The sequence below is a fragment of the Medicago truncatula genome, chromosome 3 (assembly GCF_003473485.1).
Source record: "Medicago truncatula cultivar Jemalong A17 chromosome 3, MtrunA17r5.0-ANR, whole genome shotgun sequence".
In the NCBI taxonomy this organism is placed as follows: domain Eukaryota; kingdom Viridiplantae; phylum Streptophyta; class Magnoliopsida; order Fabales; family Fabaceae; genus Medicago; species Medicago truncatula.
This window is the reverse complement of record NC_053044.1, coordinates 31,226,925-31,249,576: the sequence shown is the minus strand read 5'-3', so window position 1 is coordinate 31,249,576 and position 22,652 is coordinate 31,226,925. Positions and strand designations below refer to the sequence as shown.

The window sequence follows — 22,652 nt, the reverse complement described above, 5'->3', positions numbered from 1 at the left end:
GGTATATGGTGGGCGTGGGTACCGTTGTGGGGAGTCTTTGGACTTTCTGTTAACAAAAAATTGAATTCATTAAATTTTGGAATTAATTTAATAATAAATCATATATGACATTTATTTTAGATACTATATTTAAACATAATAGTAAAATAAACCAAACAATTAAGCTCAATTGGTTAATGAGCTCCACCAATAAATAATTGTTGAAGAGAAATTGAGTTCAATTCTTGGATAAAACAATTATTGCCAAACTATAATTACCTCCAGATCAAAGTCTGGATTGCCAAGGCTGAGAACCGAATGGTTAACACCAAAAAAATTTAATAGTAAAACAAATATTCTATAAATAACAATAACAACAATATAAATACCACTTAGTTAGTAGTTGTGCAAATGTCTCAAGTGTTGTGATTGTTCATTTCTCTGCACTTAAGGCCGTGATTCTCGCCACTAAGATATTTAAAAAAAAAATTATCAAACCTTAAATTTAAAATCTTAGTAACCTAAGGATTTCTACAACATGTTGATTTATCAAGTATATTAAAAGTATTTGAATTCATTGTTAATAGTCTTCCACGACTATGATCCTAAAATACAAAGAGAGACATAAAATGAGTACTCCTTATATCCCAGACACTCTTCGGATGAAAAGAAGAGGCAACATATGTTATATATATATATATATATATATATAGATTTGCTAGAACACACCTAATAGTTTTTATGTGGGAGTGTTTTAGCAAGTTATAACTAAAAAGTTAATAAATACATCTTAAAGTGTATGTTGCTATAACACACCTTGTAACAAAAACAAGTGGGTGTGTTCTAGCAAATCCTACACCCACTTAGTTTTTAGAAGGAGTATTTTAGCAAGTGAATAACTAAAAAGTGGTTAAATACACCTTAAGATGTAACTTTGCTAAAACACTTCCACATAAAAACTAACGGGTGCGTACTAGCAAACCCATATATATATATATATATATATATATATATATATACACACACACATACATACATATATATAAATTTTGAAAGAAGTGATATTCTTGTATATGGTTGATTAATCAGTGAAGTATACGAGTCTTCGTTGCATATTGGAATTATTGGCCGATGCATTAATGATATTATATAAAAGGAAATTTTTTATTGCAGAAGTGTTTGAATGGGTGTTGAATGGTGCATAAGAAATTTAAAAATGAAGGTTTGTCTCGTCCTTAAGATACCGATAATATTCACCAGAAAAATCATTCTCATGACTTTATCATATAATTTTTCAATTAATATTATTAGATTGAACATATTAATTCAATATTTTGCAATTACGTGTGTGAGTATCAAATGATATTATCTCTAAATTAATAAATTTATCCTCATCTAATTTAATTTTTGTTTATAATGTATTGTAGATGGTAAGAGTTTAGGTAGTTGTAATTAATATGTTACAATAATTTAAGGTGAAACGGCTCAATTTTGTTTGGATACTTTAGAGAGAAAATTTGAACTATTAGAAAATAGCCCGTTTAATACAATTTTGATTTGATTTTTTTTATTACATTTTCATAAAGTGTGAATTAAATCAAACCGATGAATGACAATGAAGTGCAGTTTAGTTAGTAAGATATTTCATTTATATTTATTGAGTTGTAGTTTCGAGTCAAGAAGAAAGAAGTGAAGAACACTATTGAACTCTTCTGGTAATATGAATGAGAAAAAAAATCAAACCGATGAAAAATGAGGTAGTTTGATTTGGTTCATTCAATCGAATTGATATTTAAAAAAATTAAAAAACATATTTATAAAATCTAAAAAAAAAAAAATACATTATTTTCATTTACTATAGAGTTGACTTTCAAAGTTGATGATGTGAGCATCACGTCAAGTGCCTAAATTTCACTTCTCTGATTGTACTCTCCTTCAAGCTAGGGGAGTGTGATGTATAAACATTATAATTCTAAAATAAGGTAGATTGTGAGCAAATAACCGATAAATAAGTGGAGTAATCAATAATCATACTTTAATGATGAACCCCAATTTACAAAATAAGTTGATTTGAATACCCTTAAATCCTTTGATATTTTCACTGAAGTGATCGTTGCGATCATTCTTGGGTAAGTGGCGCGAGCCATCGTAACTGAATCGTTAGATATGTGGAAGCTTTTATCAAATTTAAATGTGGTGTGCAAAATAATAGAAATACATATGTGTTTCTCAAAATGGTTAGTTTACTCTTTCTAGACCATACTTCTTCATTACTTGATGCTTAATATATTCGAGTTAAGTCTCATAGACTCATACAATTGCACCAACCTAATTCAAATTATACTTACTCAAATTAAGTTTTTCGAGAAAACAATCTAAACCGAACCAAATCAAATACATACAAAGATAAACATACATAGTAAGGCGGTAGATGAGATGAGAGGAATAGACATAACATTAACTATGACATGCATTTCACAACCAAAACCTTTTTACTCCATTGCCCATCATTAATATACTCCTAGCAAAAACAATACCAATATAAAAATCACAAACCCTTTAATTTTTTATGTTTTAAAATGCCACCTCACCTACATGTAACATGTGCAATGAAACCACAAACACATGTTTCACCTAATAATCCCAATGAACTCAAGGATGAGACAACTACAACTAGTCCCCCAAGTCACATTCACAAGTACACACACACCCATAAAAACTAGCATGTAACATTATCAATCTCCTCAAACTAAAAAAAAAATCAGTTTAAAAACCAAAACATAAATTTTGGTTACATTGTTTGTTTGAGTGAATGAGTTAATTAAGGTTATAGCGGTGGGGTGTGTATGTAAGTGTCTTGTGTCGTGCATGCATTTTATGCATCTGTTACTTTGCATGCACTCACACACAAACACTCTCTCTCCTCTTTCTCTCTCTACAGACTCTCTCCCTCATCAAATCCCATACCCACTTCACGTTTTCTCTCTCTAAAAACCCAGGTCAATTTCTTCTTCTACACCTCATTGCTTATGTCTTAGATTAATCTTTTGATTACATAGATTTGAGCATATTATAAAAAAAAACACAAATTTATGTTTTTTTTAGTTCATGTTAACGACCCATTATCCTAAATCCTAGGTTATTTTTTTTGTGGGTGAACCAAGTCAAAGGATGTCTTGGTTAATGTTTTTTTTTTTTGGATTTTTTTTTTTGTTGACCCTTTATTGTTTTTGATGTAAATTTTGTAACTTTATGCATGGATGTGAGTTATTAATGAGTTTGAGGATTATGGGTCAAAAAGATTTTGATTTGATTTTGACTTTGGTTTTGGGTATTTTTCAGCTGAAATTTGGAATTTTGATTGATGGGTTCTGACATTGGTATGGTGAATGGTTCGTGTGTTCATGAATGGAAGAAAGGGTGGGGTTTACGATCTGGTGGATTTGCTCAACTTTGCTTCAAGTGCGGGTAAATTTCAATCCCTTTTCTTTGATTTTGCTATGATTAGATTCTAATTTTAGTTTTGGGGATAATGATTTTGTTTCATGTGTTAATTGATTTTTGTTATTGAATCTTAATTTTTTTGGGATTTTGATAATTTAATTGGATATGTAATGTTCAACTATATCCTTTCTTACCATTCCGGGATTTTCTGGTTGTGTTTGTTTGTGCTTATTATAACCAAACAGCTCACATTTTAGTCACTAACATTATTATGATTTTTTTTTAAATGTAAGTACATTTTTGTCAATAACATTAAGTGCACAATTCAAAGAACAATATTTCTACTATAATTTGATAAGAATATGTTTTGATTGTGTATTGTGAAAGTATGAGTAGGATGTAGGAATGGGAAATATTGTACTTATTGTTGTTTGATGACGAGGTTCAATGTATCTAATTTGGGAAATATTCCTAATGAATAAATTAGATGATAGGATATTAATGTTTGTAGTAAATTGTGAAATAAGTATTTTTATTTGTTTGTAGTATATTTTAATTTTAATATATGTAAGTATTTCATTTTTATTTCAGATATTCTGTTGACTGATTTTTTGGCTTTTTTCCTGTTATGCTAGATTTATGGAGGAATGGAAGAGTGGCAACCTTGACACATTGTAAGTATAAGAATATATGGTAATTTTAGATGCCAATATGACAAATATATTTCCTTTTTTAGATTATATTAATTGTATTAAATGCTTAACTGTATAGGTGTTAATAGCAAAAGATCTAGACCCCTCGTGTGTGATAGATATGTGATCCAGTCAACTTGATTTTATTTTTTTCTTTTAGATACTTCCATCAAATGGTTAATTTATGATAGGATATTAATTAGATTTAAGATAAATAAGTTTAATGCTTGTATTTTTGCTAAAAACAAGCACAAATTACATGTAACTGCTGATCAACTCCACAATACCCTAACCAAGTGATTGAGCTCAAGTGGTTAATGAGCTCCACCTAAGGGCGAACCGTTTAGGAGAACCCGAATTCAATTCCTAGGTAAAACAATTATTGGTCAGATTTACCTACCTCCTAGCCGAAGATTACTAGGGTCCCCTTCCCCTATGAACCGGAGCGTTAGCACAAAAAAAATTCCACACTACCCTGCAATGTGTAGTTGTATCATGTATTTGCAGAATTGTAAGAATATTTTTACTATAAAATTTTCCATTAATCCAAATAGAACTTATGCATAGTTTTCTCTAGGTAATATAAATTCCCTCTCTTATACTTTTGGTTATCTTACCATGCATTTTGATGAGTACTAATTGATTTATTAATTCTTTATTTTCACTTCATGTGTTCTAGATCTCCCTTTGAGAGTTCAGTTTTTTGTAATAAATTCCATCGTCAACAAACTGGTTGGCGAGAGTGTAACTTTTGCAACAAGGTAAAGTGATGTTTTTTTTTTCCTTTGAATTCTAGCTTGACATTCTCTTTCTTTCCTCAGTCATTGAAATCTGTTGGACTTGGTTTTGCAGCCTATCCACAGTGGATGCGTAGTATCTAAATCTCTGTTCGAGTATCTTGACTTCGGTGGTATAGGTTGTGTTAGCTGTGTAAATACTTCCCAACTAAATATGGTAAGTTTAATCTAGATATTGCCCTGTTGTTTTTTTTTTCCCATTTGTAACCTATGGTTAATTTTTGTTTAATGCAAACAGTTTTGTTCTGTCTTGTTTGTAGCTAAATCTTGTTCTGCTTCTATTTTTTACGCTCATGTCTAAATTATTAGATTTTTATCACATTATTGCATACGATATTGACCACCAGGATTATCCTTTGTGATTATTTTAGTGATATGGATCAGCATTTTGTGACTTGTATCGAAATTTGGTTTATGATAGAACATTATGGCGTAATTTGATCTATGTACCCAACCCCACTTATTAGGATAAGCTCTCTTAAACAGTTTCACAAGTGCTTATGCCAGTAGATAAGCTCAAATAAGCTAATCTAGCTTTATTTTTCTAATTATGTTCAACAAGTTATTGCTGCTTGATCGTTGGTTCTCTTTAGCGGCTCTTAGCCTTGGTATTCTGTCAGTGCAGTTACTTGACATACCCAACCAGCAATATTTTTGAAGCAATGTTTATCATGTTGTTTGATTCTATGCCACAGTTTCATATGTTTCTTTTATTTGATATTTTTTATTTTTTTGCAGATTCGTAATACTGAAAATCCTAAATGGCCCGTTTCATCAACCCAAAATAATGCAAGGGATATTCATTCTGCTCATTTTGACAGCGGACTGTTTATGAGTAATGTTGATGAAGGAAAGCTTATGCAATTATGCAGAGTAGTTGAAGCCAGTGAATCTATCCATATGAGTCATGCTCCGATAAACAACATGATTACATCTAATGGGAAAAACAATCCAGAAGTTAGGCCTTCATTCAGGGAAGGGGATACTGGATTTTCAAATGTGATTAAGCCGCCTGTTCAGTCATTAACTTTTGCTACATTAGAAAATAATAGACCAACATGGGAGATTAAAAACATGCATGAATCAAATGCGAGGCCGTCTTTGAATATGTGTTTGGGAAACCCATCAGGGAACAACTCTTTCCCACCATCTGGTGGAGAGACTACAGACGGAAGACTTGAGGGAAAAGTATCTCCTCCTTTTCATCAAGGGCCAAGATCTCGTCCTATATTACCCAAACTGTTGAAGACTGGCCTTACCATGAATATAGAAACCGAAAAAGGGACACTTTCTCAACCACGTATTGCCCGGCCTCCTGGTGATGGGAGGGGCAAGAATCAGTTACTTCCTAGATATTGGCCTAGGATTACGGACCAGGAGCTGGAGCGTTTGTCTGGAGAGTATCCTTTATACTGACATTTATCATTTTAGAGGATAAGATCAAGATATTCTGGGAGTAACTCTGAGCAGAGTTAATATACTCGCTCATTATAAACATTGAGTTTCACTTGTTAAAACATTGATTATTATCGTATTATATTATTGCTCAACCATCCACAATTTCATATAAATCAGAAATTTGTAGCTATGTAATATGAAAACTGGTATTTACTCTTACTTTTAAAAAGCTTAGTATGCGTGCGTCAATTTGAAGTTCCTTGATGAAGTATCAGATGGTTTTAATTTTTTTGAAAGTTTGTTGAGTTGAGTGTTGACCTACTCAATAAGAGTGTTTAATTTGATGGTTGGATTGATAAAATTCAATGTTTACAACGAGTTATTAAATAGAGTAACTATGCTCAGAGTTAACCTTGGAGTAACTTGATCCCTCTCATAATTTATACTTTTTTTGAACATCTATAGTAATAAAAACATAAAGTCGATTTGTCAAAAGTTTCCCTTGATGTAATGATTAACAGTTTGAAGTCCACAGTAGTGCCATTATTTGAGAAGGTGTTGAGTGCAAGTGATGCAGGTCGGATTGGTCGTCTTGTTCTCCCAAAAGCCTGTGCTGAGGTTTGTCTATAGTTTTATTTTCTTTAATTCCTTGTTTTCAGTATTTCCTTTTTTTATCTTTATCTGAATGAGTATGGAACTGATTTCTGTAGTTGTTTTTCTTCTTTTTTCAAGTTAATAAGTCGTGTCTTTCACCCTATAATTTGGACTTCTTACAAAATTGCAGGCATATTTTCCTCATATTACACACTCCGAAGGTCTTCCTTTGCGGGTCCAAGATGTGAAGGGTAATGAATGGACTTTTCAATTCAGATTTTGGCCTAATAACAACAGCCGGATGTACGTATTGGAGGGTGTGACCCCTTGCATACAGGCCATGGATTTACGTGCTGGTGATACCGGTATGCAATATGCATCAATCTAGGGAACTCTACTTTGCACACTTATTCTATTAAAATTTTGCATTTGAATTATTATTCATGTCAAACTTTAAGAGAAATGAAAGAATTCATGTCCTTATAGAATTGATCTGTTGCATATTATTTATCGATTACTATGTAGATTCAAACCTCATTTGTTCTTACTCGAGAGGCTAAATTTTCTAGCAAATTCGATGTAACGATTCTTTTAAATGATATCTCTTTTGCAGTTACATTTAGTCGGATAGATCCTGGGGGAAAACTTGTTATGGGTTTCAGAAAGTCATCAAATTCCGTAGATACGCAGGTTGGTCACACAACAAAACCATTTTACTGTCCATGGTATTTTCTTCGAATTATACATCTTTACTTTTTGTTGTTGGTGAATATGATTAATGGTCATTGTTTAACTTAATAGGATGCTTCTACATCTGCACATTCTAATGGCGGTTCTGCAAAAGGAGACACCTTTTCTGGTGGAAATGAGAATCTTCCATCAGGAAGTAATTGTGCCGATCTTCTCCGTTCACCAAATGCTAACGGGGAACTTCGTTTAAATGGACATCCAGAACCTTCACATTTGGTTACTGGAGCTGCTGGTTTGCTTAAAGCCGAAAATGGCGAGATGACGAGCAATAATTCACTGGACCAAAAAAATTCAGCTTTAGAGAAGAAGAGGACTCGAAATATTGGCCTTAAAAGTAAGAGATTGCTTATTGGTAATGATGATTCTATGGAGTTGAGGCTTACATGGGAAGAAGCACAAGACTTGCTTCGCCCACCGCCCAGTGTCAAGCCAAGCATTGTCACAATTGAGGATCAAGTATTTGAAGAATATGATGTAAGTGTTACAACTTACAATGTCAAATCAATCCATATTTTTATTTTCTACATTAGCTATTGTAAGGTGTGAATGTAATCTGATATAGTTTGTAGCATCATGTTTGAATTATATCACATGGCTAATTTATGTGTCAACTGTGCTACATTTCATATAGGAACCCCCAGTTTTTGGAAAGAGAACAATATTCAGTGCCTCTTCATCTGGGTAAGAGTCCAAACATTTTGCATATCTGGATTGGTTTATTTGAGCTTATCTATTGACATAAACACACGTGAGACTGTTTGATAGAGTTTATGGAAATAGCTTTTGACAAATTTATAAGTTGTTTTCAGCTTATTTCTATAAGCTCTACATGATAGTTTATGAAAACAACTTGCAGCTTATATGAAAATAGTTTGACCTTATTTTATCTTTTGTTTTTGAAATAGCTTATACATAAGCACTTATATGATAAACTCTTAGTTAAGCTGTTCATACAAACACGGCAGTCTTACCAATAAATTTCTTCAAACAGCGGCAACAGTTTGATATTTTCCTGGATCCTGTTAGTTGTATCTAGAGTATAAAATAAGCATTTGTCGTATAAGTGCTTATGTATGATTGGTTTCTACAGTTGAAGAAAAAATGAGGAGAAATTCTGCATGTATATGTGGAAGCTATTATATTTATAGCAAACTTCATATAATAATCCGAACACTGTTTATGAGTAAGCCGTTTTCACGGGATTTTCAAAACACCGAGCCATGTGATTATGTTGTGTGTTAAGTTAAAATAAGCTCTTTCAGACATTCCTTTGATCCTATTTATGCTTCATGAAAGCATTTGGAATTATGATGATGATGTGGTGAGTAAATTTTAAACTTGTGTTCTGAGTATGTTGACTATTTCATCCAGGGCGAAGGAACAGTGGGCTCAATGTGATGATTGCTCTAAATGGAGAAAGTTACCAGTTGATGCTCTTCTTCCTCCTAATTGGGCATGTTTGGAAAATGTCTGGGATACAAGCAGGTGCACCATTATTATCATTATTACAACTTTTTTGGAATTTAGACCAGTCTTTGTATGAGATAGTGATAAAATATTTTACAATTTTTTTTGTGCACATGTTCTTTCAGATCTTCATGTTCCGCACCGGACGAGCTGAGCTCAAGGGAATTAGAAAATCTTTTGAAATCCAGCAAAGGTATGATCCTTCTGTCCGTGTTTTTGATAAGATCTTTGTAATGTGTGACGCAATCATGCAAGTTTTGCATTCATAATATTATCTGGACACGCTGAATTGTGTCAGCATCAGCATTAATATAGTGCTTATTCTGTTTGTCCTCTCTGGTATGTATAGTAACAATGATTCCTGAATCCTTCTGGTTACATTTGGTGTTCACAGATTTTAAGAAGCGACGGATTGTAGAAAACAGCAAGTTGATCCAAGAACACGAGCCTTCTGGCTTAGACGCTCTTGCCAGTTTAGCTGTTTTAGGCGAAAATCTCTTGGGCCCTGCTGATTCCTCAGCTGGAGCCACCACTAAACATCCTAGACACCGTCCCGGCTGCTCTTGTATCGTGTGCATTCAGCCACCAAGCGGAAAAGGGAGACACAAGCCAACATGTACTTGCAACGTGTGTACGACCGTGAAGCGTCGGTTTAAAACCCTTATGCTACGCAAGAAGAAACGCCAATCGGAGCGTGAAGCAGATGCTGCAGCCAAAAAAGAACACATTCACAAAAGAGTTGAGGAGTCAGATACCAATGGGGGAGCATCAAGAGAAGTCGCGAATCCTTTGGAAAACGAAGGAGGACTAAATAAAGGTCAAGTCGAGGTTGGCGAGTCCAGCGCTGGAAAGATAGATCTTAATTGTCATCCCAATCGTGATGACTTGCAAGTGGATAATATCGCAAAACTTAGTGATCATATATGGGAACATATTAATATGAACCAAAATGGCGGTCCAAGAACCGTTAATACTGAAATGCAGGAAGGTCAACATTCTTCTTTGGTCACTCAGTCTAATGGTGAAGATACGAGATACTTGTCCGAGGAAAGATGCATTGCATCCACTGTTAGGAACAAAGAAAGAAAAGATGAGGTATTAAATCATTCAAATGAAAGTGAAAAGAATCTGTCTTGAGGAATTTTTTTTATCCCTTGTTTGAGCTAGAATTTTTATACTTTTTTCCTTCTATTCATATATCATATAGTATATATAGTTTGCTTTATTTTCCAAAAGGGTTGTCAAAGAATGTAATTTTGTTTTCTTTATCTTCAGATTATTTTTTGTCATGGAAATGATACTTTTGTCATTTTTATTCAAGAGTGGAAAAGGGGAAAACACATACTTAATCAATATTTTACTTGTCTCAGCCACTATCCATTTTATTTTTGATTGGTGAAGATCTCAAGGAAGATTGTATGGTACTGTCAGTCACATTTACTCGTGTGAGAATAATAAGAAATGATATTGTTTTTAGATTTTAACACCTGAAAATTGTGGTGAATGATTTTCAAATTTGTAGTTAAGGAAATTATGCTAATAGCTAGTAGAAAGTGATTACCTAATTTTGCCTAATTTTTTTTTTCCTTCCATTTAAGCCTAACTTTTTATATGAGATTTCAAGTACTGCTGGGAAAAATGGGAAAGTGATTACCTAACTAAACAAAACGCTGATCCTCTAATACAAAAAGAATAACATTCAATCTAACTCAGCTATGAAGAATGGTGCACAAATACAATGAAGGAGCTCCAAAAATACAATGCATAAATATTAAATAGTCAAAACCATTTTGTCTGATCCTACTCTCTTAAACAAAAATCAAACTCAGAAATATAAATATCTATTAAAAAGTGAAAAAAAAAAAATAGTAAATAATAAATGTAAAATCAGGAGAAGTGTAAGCCAGCTTTGTTAAATAGAGAAAGCAAGTCTAAGAACTTCTCCAAAGTGAGTTTGGATGACCTCTTCTCTTCAAAATCTCCCTCTTTCAAAACACCTAAAACCTTTTCTTTGAATTCATTTTGCACCTCATCCGCGCCCCCATCCTCAACATCCATTTCATCATCGTCCACCTCCATACCTTGATCGTCGTCAAAATCACCAAAATCGGAAAAGTCCACTTTAGCGTTTGTTTCATTAAGCGAGTCACCTTCTTGGGAGAGTTTCAATGCTTGCACAGCCTTGTAGTTTTTTTCAACCATAGATAACACATTCTTTTGTCTAAACAATGAACCAAGAGTTTTGTTTTTTCTGTTAAAACAAATCCTTAAAAATCCATCCCATTTCATCATCGTTCGCACTCAATTCTTACCACAAAGGAATCAACCTTAGGTGGAGGTCTGAAATTGTTTCTTCCAACTTTGAGGAGGTGGGAGATTCGTGCATGGAGTTGCGTGTTCACTGTAAGACGACAATAGAGCTTATCACCTGGCTGAGCGACCAATCTCATGGCGAATTCCCTCTGAAACATTATGATTGCACACCTAAATGCAGGTTGGTGGTTGAGTAACTTGAATGTGAGAGGTGAAGATATTTGATAGGGAATATTCGCTACACATATGTCGAAATAGGGAAGTTCAGTCTTCAACACATCGCCTTGGATAACCTGTAATCATCGACAAAAGGTAAAACTAAAAAAACATGCCTATGATACAAATTGTCAAAAGTCCCTTGATGCAAAGTAAAATGGCTTATTTAAAAGCACAATACAAGATAATTGCCTCAGTCATGAACCTAACTTTTTGCATACATGTATTCAAAACCAAAATAACAACAATTCTTTCCAAATGACTTTAAAAAGAAACAAAAACTCAACGTTAATGTTTTCTTTTCTAACTAGGTAAATACAGAACATGCAATTTCAGATAGAGAATCATACTGAAATTTCAGACATTTATTTAATCAGGCTATGAACATCTTCAACAATACACCAATGATTTTCACACAACATTATTTTTGCAGTGAAACTGAACTATATCCTATATGCCACCCAAAACAAAAACGTTCCACCACGAAATATCCCCCATCCACTTCAAAATTTGTGTTCAGGTCGGAAAAGGAAACTGATATAAGGTTCCCTCGTATAAACTCTATCATGTAATTTTTTTTTTCTGGCGTAGAGTTACTTGCTTCTTTCTTTTTCCGGCGAGTTGAGATCAGTGTGAATCAATCCAACTTGTTAATGACGCAGCAATTTGTTTTTTCGGTGGAGAGAAAATGAGGTTTTGTTTTTCTAGGGTTTTAATTAAATTTTTCAAAAGGGATATTTTTTTGTCTTTAGTGAATTATGGACCTCTTCAAAGAGATGTAGATTGGGCTTGGATTAGATCACAATCTCATGGGAGAATTGCACTTATCCCATCTGTTTTTGTTCATTTCCGTCCAACGAGAATTAAATCACGTTGAAAAATGTACTTGCGCGAATTAACTCACGTTGAAAATATATTTGCATGAGTTAACCCTCACTCGGCTATTTTGACGGGAACGAGAGCAATCACATATGGGAGAAGAGCAATAATCATCTCATGAGTTTGAAAGGGTTGTTCAATAGACCCTTCAAATAGTTCAACCGACTAGGTCATAATTTCTAATCAACTTTTTTTATATATAAATTTTGATTGGATTGTAACTCAGGATAACTTTATTTTAGAAATATGAACAATTTTGAAAGATCTATTGAACAATGATTATGAGTTTGTTATTTGTTCATCCATTCCCTAAAAACAAGTTTTTGACAAACAATAGTCTATTTTAACAGATTTAGACACATATAAACATAAAGATGAACAACTATTTCTTTATCTCAAAATATAATAAATTTGTAATTATGTTATTTTTTTATAGACCATTTGCTAAATAGATTTTCATGTTGATAGAGAAAGTTGAACCAATTGTGTATTCTAACAACTAGGGATGCCTCCCTCAAAAAAAAAAAAAAAAAAAAAACTAGGGATGACTAGGATAAAAAAACACTTGTGTATTCTAATAATGATATTAGTTTTCTATACTAATTAATCATAAACACATTTTTTAGAATAATCAAATAATTATTGGTATTAAAAAATTGTTTTAGTAAGTATAACTCAACTGTCAACTATTATCAGATACGTCCTCGCGAGCTTAACAATTTATAATATATGCAAGATTTGGGGTTTGAACCTCGGCCACCATATAAAAAAACTATTATAAGATACATTATTTCTAGATTTTCCACTTCTATATATATATATTTAAAGTGTACGAATGAAGCGTATATGATGATGATGTTGTGAAACACATCTTTTTTGGTCGTAATAAATAAATATAAAACACCTAAACTTGTACAGTGTTGTGGTGTTGACTTGACTCCAGTTCACGTCTTCTTTTAATAACAACACCCTTCCTTCATTCTTTGCAATACCTTCATTCTCATTAATTCATCTATCTTTGTATAATAAAAATTTCATCCATTCTCTTCACTATTATTATGACACAATCTAAACTGTATGTGATGATAATATATAGAACCATGCCATGCATGACTTCTTCTTTTCTTTCTATTTTACCTTTTTATTTACTTACTTACTTACCTGACCTCATATATAAATGAAACTAACTTATGAATATTATTGCTGATAAAACTTTTTCTTGCAGATTTAGCAGTGGAATTGAGCTTGCATCTTTTGTGACTAGTTCTACCATCCTTAGCAAATCATGGACTACTATTTCATCTGATAATTATGAAAATGGTGTTGGACTTTCATGGAAACTTGATAAAGAAACTGGTTCAGATTTTACCATTCTAGCTTTTAAGGCTACTTCAGATGATTCTTCCAGTGTTCAGGCTGATTTGATTTCTTCTGATGAGCTTAAGGAGGATAATTTTCTTGACTTTGAGTTTCTGTGTTCAAAGAAAATTCCAACTTTCTCACTTAATAAAACTGCAGTTTCACTCTTTCGCGAAAATCATCAGGAGTTTGATAGTTTGAAAACTGAGGTACATCTCATCCTTGACCTTTTTGATTATTTTTCTGATTTATGATTGTAATTGAATTATATAACCTTTCTATTTGGCTAAAAAAACTAGAGTTTGATGTGTAGATTTGGAAAAGCTAAGTGAATTATTAAGTATGTCTTAGGGAAACTTGTTCACATAAGCACTTGTTAGACTTTTTAGGAAAGCTTATGAAAACGGCTTATCACATGTTCATAAGCTGTTTTCAGCTTGATTTCATTAGTTCTCCAAGATAGCATATGAAAAGTATTTGGTGGGTGGGGGTGAATTAATAAGTGGTTAGAAACATTTTTGTGCCTTATATTATAAGATGGTGTTTGTGATGAAGTCATGGAAAGGTTTTTTTAATTAAACTTATGAGAATAGTGGAATAAATTGCATTTTTAAAGTAGTGCACATCATCTTCTTGTTAGCTATGAAATCTAGATAAATCGAAAATAGAAAAGGCTTGTGTCCTGTGTTTCTGTTGTATTTGGATCATTGGTTTCATTGTTCTGGTTGGAACATTTCCTGAAATTCTGTTTTCTTAGTTTGCCATTCAGAGTAGCTCTAGTCGTGGAATTGCGTAGCTATTGCTCATTATTTGCCATGATTCTGTTGTTGTCTTTTTGCTGAATTTTGAGCATCTGCTTCATTGTTTTAGTTTGCATAGCTTCCTAGTACATACTCCCTCCGATCACATTTATAAGCAAAACACAACTTTTTAGGTTCATTGAATACCTAATATATTTGGTCTATATTATACACCAAATACATAGGGTATTCCGTGAACCTAAAAAGTAGTTTTTTGCTTATAAATGTGACCGAAGGGAGTATGTTCTTATTTTCCAAATACTTTGAATTATATATATATAATTTTGATAATGTATCTAGGCCATAGTACCATATTTATTTAAAAAGTTCTTGTATCCCCCGTATTGTACCGTACTCATATTGTACTATGTATATAATGCAGCTTTCTAGGCATAATCGTTTTTCCCTACAATCACTTATGACACATTCTTAATGCAGATTAATAGTTCCAATCCACGGACTCCATTGATTGTTACTGGACATGGTCTTGGAGGATCAATTGCTTCTCTCTTTGTCATATCACTATTACATAACATTGGTTCAGTAAAGAATCGTCCACTCTGCATCACCTTCGGTTCACTGCTTGTTGGTGACAGGAGATTGCAACAAGCCATATCACGTAGTTCTATTTGGAATTCTTGCTTCATACACGTTTTGTCACACAAAGACCCACTTCCAAGGCTCTTCATTACAGATCGAACCAGTACCTACATGCCTTTTGGAACATTCATTCTGTGTTCTGATGCAACTTCTTTTGAGAATCCAGATTCTATCTTTGAAATTTTCGTGGCATTGGCCTCAGTTCATGATAAAAATCAAGAACTAGAATCTGTTGATTATGGAAATATAGTAAAAAATCTCTATCGTAAAGCAACATGGATAGATTTTCCGGCTCAAGCTGAAAACTTGACTAATCCAGATTCACTAGCAACTGATATCAGTTTGCAGTTGGGGGCACTAAGTTTGACACCACATGTGCAGGTAGGTGAATATCTTTTATTTCTTCTTGAATAACTAGAATTATAAAAACCCTTTTGATAAGGGTGAAGAGCTTTAAACATGACTAAGTTCTTGAATGAGAATTAGAGAACTAAATGTTCTTATTACAGTGAATTATAAAAAAAAAAAAGAGGCTAAATTTGTCAAGTTTTGTTTTTATTATGTGTAATTGCGCTACTAATATAATCTAATTTTTCATGACGTCATTTCTAAAATATACTTGTCAGCCGCAACAGGAGAACGTTGGTTTCAATACTCTTGAAACAAAGTTAAAAGAACTAGAAGAAAGATTCTTCCTGCAGAAAAGGATATTGTTTGATCCATCAAAGAAGTTGAATGACAGGAAGGTGGATATGGCCCAACTTGAATGGTACAAAAAGAAATCTAAGAATGAACAAATAGGGTATTATGACAGCTTCAAAAACATGAACTTTCCCGATGACTATGATGTTAATCAATTCCATAAAAGGCTCACCTTTTATTGGGAGAAGATGGTTGAAGAAGCTGAGATGAAGCCTCAAAAAGAAGGTGCAGCTTTTCGTACCCGTTGGTTATACGCAGGGACTACTTACAGGAGAATGGTTGAACCACTATCCATTGCCAAATACTACAGTGAAGGTGGTAAAGACTATATTAATAACAAAAGGTCCGAACATTTCAAACAGTTGGAGGAGTGGTTATTTGAAGATTCTCAAAATCGCACAAGTGATGTAAACAGTACACCTAGAAAGAATGTGGAAGCTATTTTGACTATAGATTCTTGCTTTTGGGCGCATGTTGAAGAGGCTCTTCTTTTATGCGGAGAGTTGAAGGGTGTCAAAGAGAAAGACGATGTACTAAAGAAATTGTTTAAAATTGAGGTGTATGTTTATGGATTGCTCAAGGATTATGCAGTGTCTCCTGAGATATTTCTTGCACGAAGCAGCTATATTCGTTGGTGGAATGAGTATAAAAAAATTAAGGGATCTTCATACACTTCAGCACTTGCGAACTTCATGAACGATGATACAAAGATTAAGCAGTATGCTATAGGAGCTTATGATTTCCCCTGAAATGTATTTACTATGTAATAAAGAGCGTGTGTATCATGTTATTTTTTTTCTTTAAAACAAAAACTTGTGTATTTGGGAGGAAAGGCAGATACCCCCCAAATATTTCTGATTCTGTAATGTTGCATGGTTGGTCATCCATTATTGTGGAAACTTATTTATAAATGTTGATTTTCTTCAAGGTTGATATTGTTAGTTCTTGTGGTTAATCAATCAGTTATTAGTTAGTTATAGTTTATATGTTTCTGCATGGTTGTAGATACTGTTTCTATCTGTTAGGTTAGTTAGCATTTGGTTTGTTGCATCAAACCATGTAACTAACTAGTTAGGAGCATTAAATTTATAAGTCTTGTCCGAGTGTCGAAGTGAGTATTGACTTTAATCATTTTGTAGAGCTAGTAGGCATAAGGATTGTGTGTGATTATATATTCCTTGTAAAATTCCCAGAAATTCTCTGATCCTAACCTCAGAAATTTTCACTCTTAAGAGCGGGTTTGCGAGTTAGATTTTGGAGGAGAAGACTTTGAAAGGGTAAATCTATATTTTAATATATATTTGATATTTTTTAAAAAAACTATAAGAACAATATGATACAACCATCTAGATTTTTCTATATAAAAAAAGACCACCTAGATTTATCAAGTCCACAAGAAAGTATATAAAATAAAATTAAAACAAAGTAGACTATTACACTGTGTTGACTTGACTCCACTTTGGGTCTTGGCTTAGTACTTTCTTTGGAATGCCTTCAACTATTTATAGACCATTTTCCTAACCATATAATCTCAATCATTTTCCAAGAACTTCAGCATGACACAGTCTAAACTGTAAGTGATGAGGATAAGTAGAATAGAACCATGCATTACTTTCTTCATTTGTTTCTATTAAAGCTTTTTATTTACCTGAAAACTTGAACTTATAAATGAATCTAACTTGTGAATATTGCTGATTCTTTTTCTTGCAGATTTAGCAGTGGAATCGAACTTGCATCTTTTGTAACAAGTTCTAGTATCCTTTGTAAATCATGGACTTCTATCTCATCTAATAACGAAGATATCATTTGGAACGATGGTATTGATGTTTCTTGGAAAGTTGATGAAGAATCTAGTTCAGATTTTACAATTGTAGCGTTTAAGGCCACTTCTTCCAATGTTCAAGCTGATTTTGTTTCTTCAGCTGAACTCAAGGAAGGTAATTTTCTTGACTTTGAATTTCTGTGTTCAAAGAGAATTCCAATTTTCTCTCTTAACAGGACTGCACTTTCACTCTTTCGTGATAATCATCAGGAACTAGAGAAGTTGAAAATTGAGGTACATCTCATCTTTGGCCGTTTTTTATTGTAATAGAATTTTGTACTGAACTATTAGGTAGAATTTGTGGTTGGGTCTAACACAACCCCACAAAACCTTATGAGGTGAAGATTTTCCCCACTATCAACCGATGTGAGACTCTTTAATACATCCCCTCACGCCCAACACTATTGGTGGAGACTCTGATACCATCTTAGAAATCATGATTGGGCCTAACACAACCCACAAAACTTACTTAATGAAGATTGCCCCCACTTATAAACACATTGTCAGGCGGGCCATCTCTTATATGATGTGGACTCTTTAACATGTTTTTCTCAGTACACCCTATCACACGTGCGTGAACATATTATGTTTTTATATCGTGACATTTCTTATAAACTCTTATCAGGCATTGTTTAACCTTGCAACTTGTTTGGCCCTAAGCTTTATAATCTCATTTGCAAATGAAAGAAAATAAAAATTAAAACAAAAATTAAGGGACAATGACCTTGAAAAGAAGTTCCCTGTATGTTGCTCTTTTAATTTTTCATATTCTCGCATAAACAATGACCTTGAAACAAAGAAATTCCCTTGCTACTTAATTCTGTGCATCTGCTTCATTGCTTTGGTTTGCATAGTTTCCGAGTTCATGATTTCTTCTTATTTTGCTGCCCTGACCTTCTTGCTATAGTCTTCTGCACATATCTTAACAAGTATTTGACAGTATGTAATACACGTTCATATTTATTATTTTTGATAACATATCTAGGTTGTATTGTACCATGATTATTTAAAAAATTCTTGCATCCCCGTATTATACCATATTCATATGGCGATATGTATCTAGGCTTCTCTTTCTAGGCATATTGACTTTTCCCTGCAATCGCTTATGTAACAATGTTAATGCAGATTAATAGTTTCACCAATCTATCGACTCCGTTGATTTTTACTGGACATGGTCTCGGAGCATCAATTGCTTCTCTCTTTGTTATATCACTATTACAAAATGTTGGTTCAGGAAAGAATCGTCCACTCTGCATCACATTTGGTTCACCCCTTGTTGGTGATAAGAGATTGCAACAAGCCATATCATGTAGTTCTATTTGGGATTCTTGTTTCATACTCGTGTGTCACACAAAGACCCACTTCCAAGGCTCTTCATTACAGATTGAACTAGTAATTACATGCCTTTTGGAACATTTATCATGTCTTCTGATGCAACTTCTCTTCAGAACCCAGATTCTATCTTGGAAATTCTCATGGCGTTGGTCTCAGTCCATGATAAAAATGAAAAACTTGAATCAGTTGATTATGGAAATACTGTAAAAACTCTCTATCTTAAAGCAGAATGCTTAGGTTTTTCCACTCAGGCAGAAAACATGACTAATAAGGATTCGCTAGCAACTGGTATTATTTTGCAGTTGCGGGAACTAGGATTGACACCACATATGCAGGTAAGTTAATGTCTTCTACTTTTTGAACAACTAGAAATATCTAATACTCAATAAGTGTGGCTATCAGTTGACAACACAGTGCACACACTAAACTTTTGAGCAGAAGTATTAAGGTTTGATCCCCACAGAACAATATAGATAGGGGTCTTTAGATTTTACATTGTGTGCCGGACTGACGATTAGTTCCATAGGCGGCACAAAATGTTGAAGCTTGTAGGGGTAATTGGGGGGAATTGTCTAATTGCGCTTTATTTAGACTAATTATGTGTAGTTACGCTACTACGTGTAAACTCCAATTTTTCATGACCTTATTTCTACAATTGACTTGGCAGCAGCAGCAGAAGAATATTGATATCAATAATCTGGAAACAAAGTTAAAAAAACTCGAAGAAATATTCATCCACCAGAAGAAGATATCGTTTTATCCATCCAAGAAATTGAATGACGTGAAGGTACATATGGCCCAACTTGAATGGTTCAAAATGGCAACTAAGAATCAACAAATAGGGTACTATGACAGCTACAAAAATATGAACACACCTGTCGACCATGAAGTTGTTCAATTCCATAACAAGCTCACCGTTTACTGGGAGAAGATGGTTGAAGAAGTTCAGATGAAACCTCAAAAAGAAGGTGCAGCTTTTCGTACCCGTTGGTTATATGGCGGGACTACTACAGGAGAATGGTTGAACCTCTAGCTATTGCTGAATACTATAGAAAAGGCGGTATAGACTATGTCATAACAAAAGGTCTAAACACTTCAAACAGTTGGAGGAATGGTTGATGGGAAAATCCAACATGTGATACAAACAATACACATAGAAAGAATGTGGCAGCCATTTTGACCTCAGATTCGTGCTTTTGGGCACATGTTGAAGAGGCTCTCCTTTTATGCAGAGAGTTGAAGATTGTCGAAGAGAAAGAAGAGACACTAAATAAATTGTTTGAATTTGAGGTGTATGTTTATGAGTTGCTCAAGGATTACGAAGTGTCCCCAGATATTTTTCTGGCAAAAAGCAGCTATATTCGTTGGTGGAACGAGTATAAAGAAATTAAGGGATTTTCATACACTTCAGCACTAGCGAACTTCATGAATGATGATACAAAGATTAAGCAGTATGCTATAGGAGCTTATGATTTCCCCTGAAATGTATTCACTATGTAATAAATAGAATGTGTATCATATGTTTTATTTCCTTAAAATGAAATTGTGTATTTGGGAGAAGTGGCAGCTACCCCTCCAAATACTTATGATTCTGTAACATTGCATTGTTTGTAGAAAACTTATTGCATGAATATTGAATAGGCACCATAAATCAATTTGTTACTATAACAACATATACAGTCCAAGCGAAACAATCATATTCGACAGCGTCCAATTGTATTGTTCCTTGGAACCATCATTGCAAGATGATCCTTTCACGGGCAAAGGCAAGATACAATGACATTTAGGAAAAAAGAACAATGATATCTGTACATCTTTACTTTTCATACTGATGAAATTTGGAAATTCTATGAGATGATTTTCTTTTAATGAACCAAGTTCAACATCTTGGTATTGGCCAAATATGTATTTCAAGTTGAGAGATAATGATATGTTGATAGTTTATAGTTCAGAGAAGAAATGAAGAGAAGTATAAATTTTAATATGACTCCTTCGAACTGAAGGTAAGGTTATTTGAAGAATGAACTTGGCACATCAACAGAGTCACTTGTATCAATATCGATGATTAGAATCTCAAGATTAGAAGCATCAAAACGATATGAAAACACATCAATTAGCTGGTTTTTACATAGAAACTATTTAAATTTCTTCTCCCTTTCAACCAATTAATTTATATTTTTTGTTCCACAAATTTACTACTTGAATCTATTTGTTTGCTATCCATGCCACTTCTCGAACCAGGCCACGCATTTCCTACCTCTTTCATTAGTTCCCATTAATAAACATGAATCTTCATAGCTACCACAAATCCACAATCTTCCTAAAAAAGGCACACTCTTATACCAAGTCTAGTATACTTTGAAGTCAAATTTTGACATCAGTTCTGAAAAGAGAACAAAAGAGGAACAATCCATTGACTTTTTCATCTTCAAACATTTGTAAATTCAAACCAAATCATCATCCACACCGTTGATGGGCACAAGCTTTTGCAATGACTTTAAGGCCACGTAATTCCCGACGTAGTTGGCCCCTGAAATTGATAGTGATAACCAATATTATTGCTACTTGTACTACAATAAAAGTGTTTGTAGCTTCAAAAATTTAGCATCAGCTGCGATATGGATGCTAATAGCTTCACAATTGTCTCTGTTAGGTGGACGCTATTAGCGTTCACACACCCTTTTTTCCTCTCTTTGCTCGACGTCGCCTTCATTCATCTCCTCTCACATACCTCAGTCTTCACAGGACTCTCGCGTCCCAGCCTTCCACTCTCGCCAAGTAACCTTCTTCCAAACTTGTGTAGCAATCTCCATCTTCTTCCCTCACCCTCGCCACAAACCTCTCTTGAGCAGCCTCATTGGTCACCATTCCTGTCGGCTCATTCCAACAATTACAAACATGGTGTACTCCGCACGATCCTCCTCCAACGAATTATCTTCGGTCTGATCGTTATTCCAATGATGCTGGTTTGTAATTCGTTCTGTCATTCTCGATTTTATCTTTTTTATTCGGATTATTGTGGTTTTAATAATTGGGTTAGGCTTTTCAATTTTCTGATTTGTAATTTGTTTGTAGTTAGAAAATGAGAAATGAAAAAAGAACATGAAAGTTCCAAGCGGTAGTGCTGCCTCTCTACTGACGAAATTGTGGATTATTGGTTGGATTGGTTTCTATGGTGCTGTTAACAGTCTTTACGATGTGAAGGAGTACACCGGGCTATTGTTTTCAACCACCTTGTTGGTTTCAAAGACAAGGTCATTGTTTCTGTGTATAATTGTTTATTAATATTGAAAATTAATTGAAAATGAGTGATTAATCATTTTCATATGATTGTTAGTGTTTCTGTTTTCAGCACTAACAATCATATAAAGAGTGCATGTCAGGTAGCTTGGCAGCTTTCTGCTTAAGAGGTGATTAAGTATAACACATTAATACACACAAGTCCTTCATGTTGTGATCGTGAATGATTAAGTAGGTTATGTGTGAGGCATGACATTTCTTTTTC

The 22,652-nt window shown here is 33.7% G+C and overlaps 3 protein-coding genes and 1 pseudogene across 5 annotated transcripts; 3 read left to right on the top strand and 1 right to left on the bottom strand.

Annotated features, from left to right (window-relative positions):
* The first annotated feature begins 2,723 nt into the window (after nucleotides 1–2,723).
* LOC25491094 (B3 domain-containing transcription repressor VAL1) lies at nucleotides 2,724–10,490 on the top strand. Of its 2 annotated transcripts, none has more exons than XM_039831339.1 (14): nucleotides 2,724–2,978; nucleotides 3,322–3,447; nucleotides 4,059–4,097; nucleotides 4,795–4,876; nucleotides 4,968–5,069; nucleotides 5,651–6,312; nucleotides 6,832–6,928; nucleotides 7,095–7,269; nucleotides 7,518–7,594; nucleotides 7,706–8,128; nucleotides 8,286–8,335; nucleotides 9,005–9,139; nucleotides 9,247–9,314; nucleotides 9,516–10,490. In XM_039831339.1, exons 2-14 carry the CDS (start codon nucleotides 3,344–3,346, stop codon nucleotides 10,256–10,258), a joined length of 2,757 nt encoding a protein of 918 aa, XP_039687273.1. In that variant the 5' UTR covers nucleotides 2,724–2,978; nucleotides 3,322–3,343; the 3' UTR covers nucleotides 10,259–10,490. The 2 variants fall into 2 exon arrangements, with proteins under 2 accessions (XP_039687273.1, XP_013460465.1); XM_013605011.3 differs by having other exon boundaries at nucleotides 2,727–2,978; nucleotides 9,026–9,139.
* Nucleotides 10,491–10,855: 365 nt separating this feature from the next.
* LOC25491093 (ribosomal RNA small subunit methyltransferase) lies at nucleotides 10,856–11,544 on the bottom strand. Its single transcript, XM_039832349.1, has one exon. It carries the CDS (start codon nucleotides 11,411–11,413, stop codon nucleotides 11,009–11,011), a length of 405 nt encoding a protein of 134 aa, XP_039688283.1. The 5' UTR covers nucleotides 11,414–11,544; the 3' UTR covers nucleotides 10,856–11,008.
* Nucleotides 11,545–13,436: 1,892 nt separating this feature from the next.
* LOC25491092 (senescence-associated carboxylesterase 101) lies at nucleotides 13,437–16,931 on the top strand. 2 transcript variants are annotated; one of them, XM_024779481.2, is made up of 4 exons: nucleotides 13,437–13,604; nucleotides 13,755–14,097; nucleotides 15,127–15,669; nucleotides 15,924–16,931. In XM_024779481.2, exons 1-4 carry the CDS (start codon nucleotides 13,588–13,590, stop codon nucleotides 16,737–16,739), a joined length of 1,719 nt encoding a protein of 572 aa, XP_024635249.1. In that variant the 5' UTR covers nucleotides 13,437–13,587; the 3' UTR covers nucleotides 16,740–16,931. The 2 variants fall into 2 exon arrangements, with proteins under 2 accessions (XP_024635249.1, XP_013460462.1); XM_013605008.3 differs by having other exon boundaries at nucleotides 13,442–13,604; nucleotides 15,915–16,931.
* Nucleotides 16,932–17,418: 487 nt separating this feature from the next.
* On the top strand, nucleotides 17,419–20,810 carry LOC25491091 (uncharacterized; annotated as a pseudogene).
* Nucleotides 20,811–22,652: the final 1,842 nt, after the last annotated feature.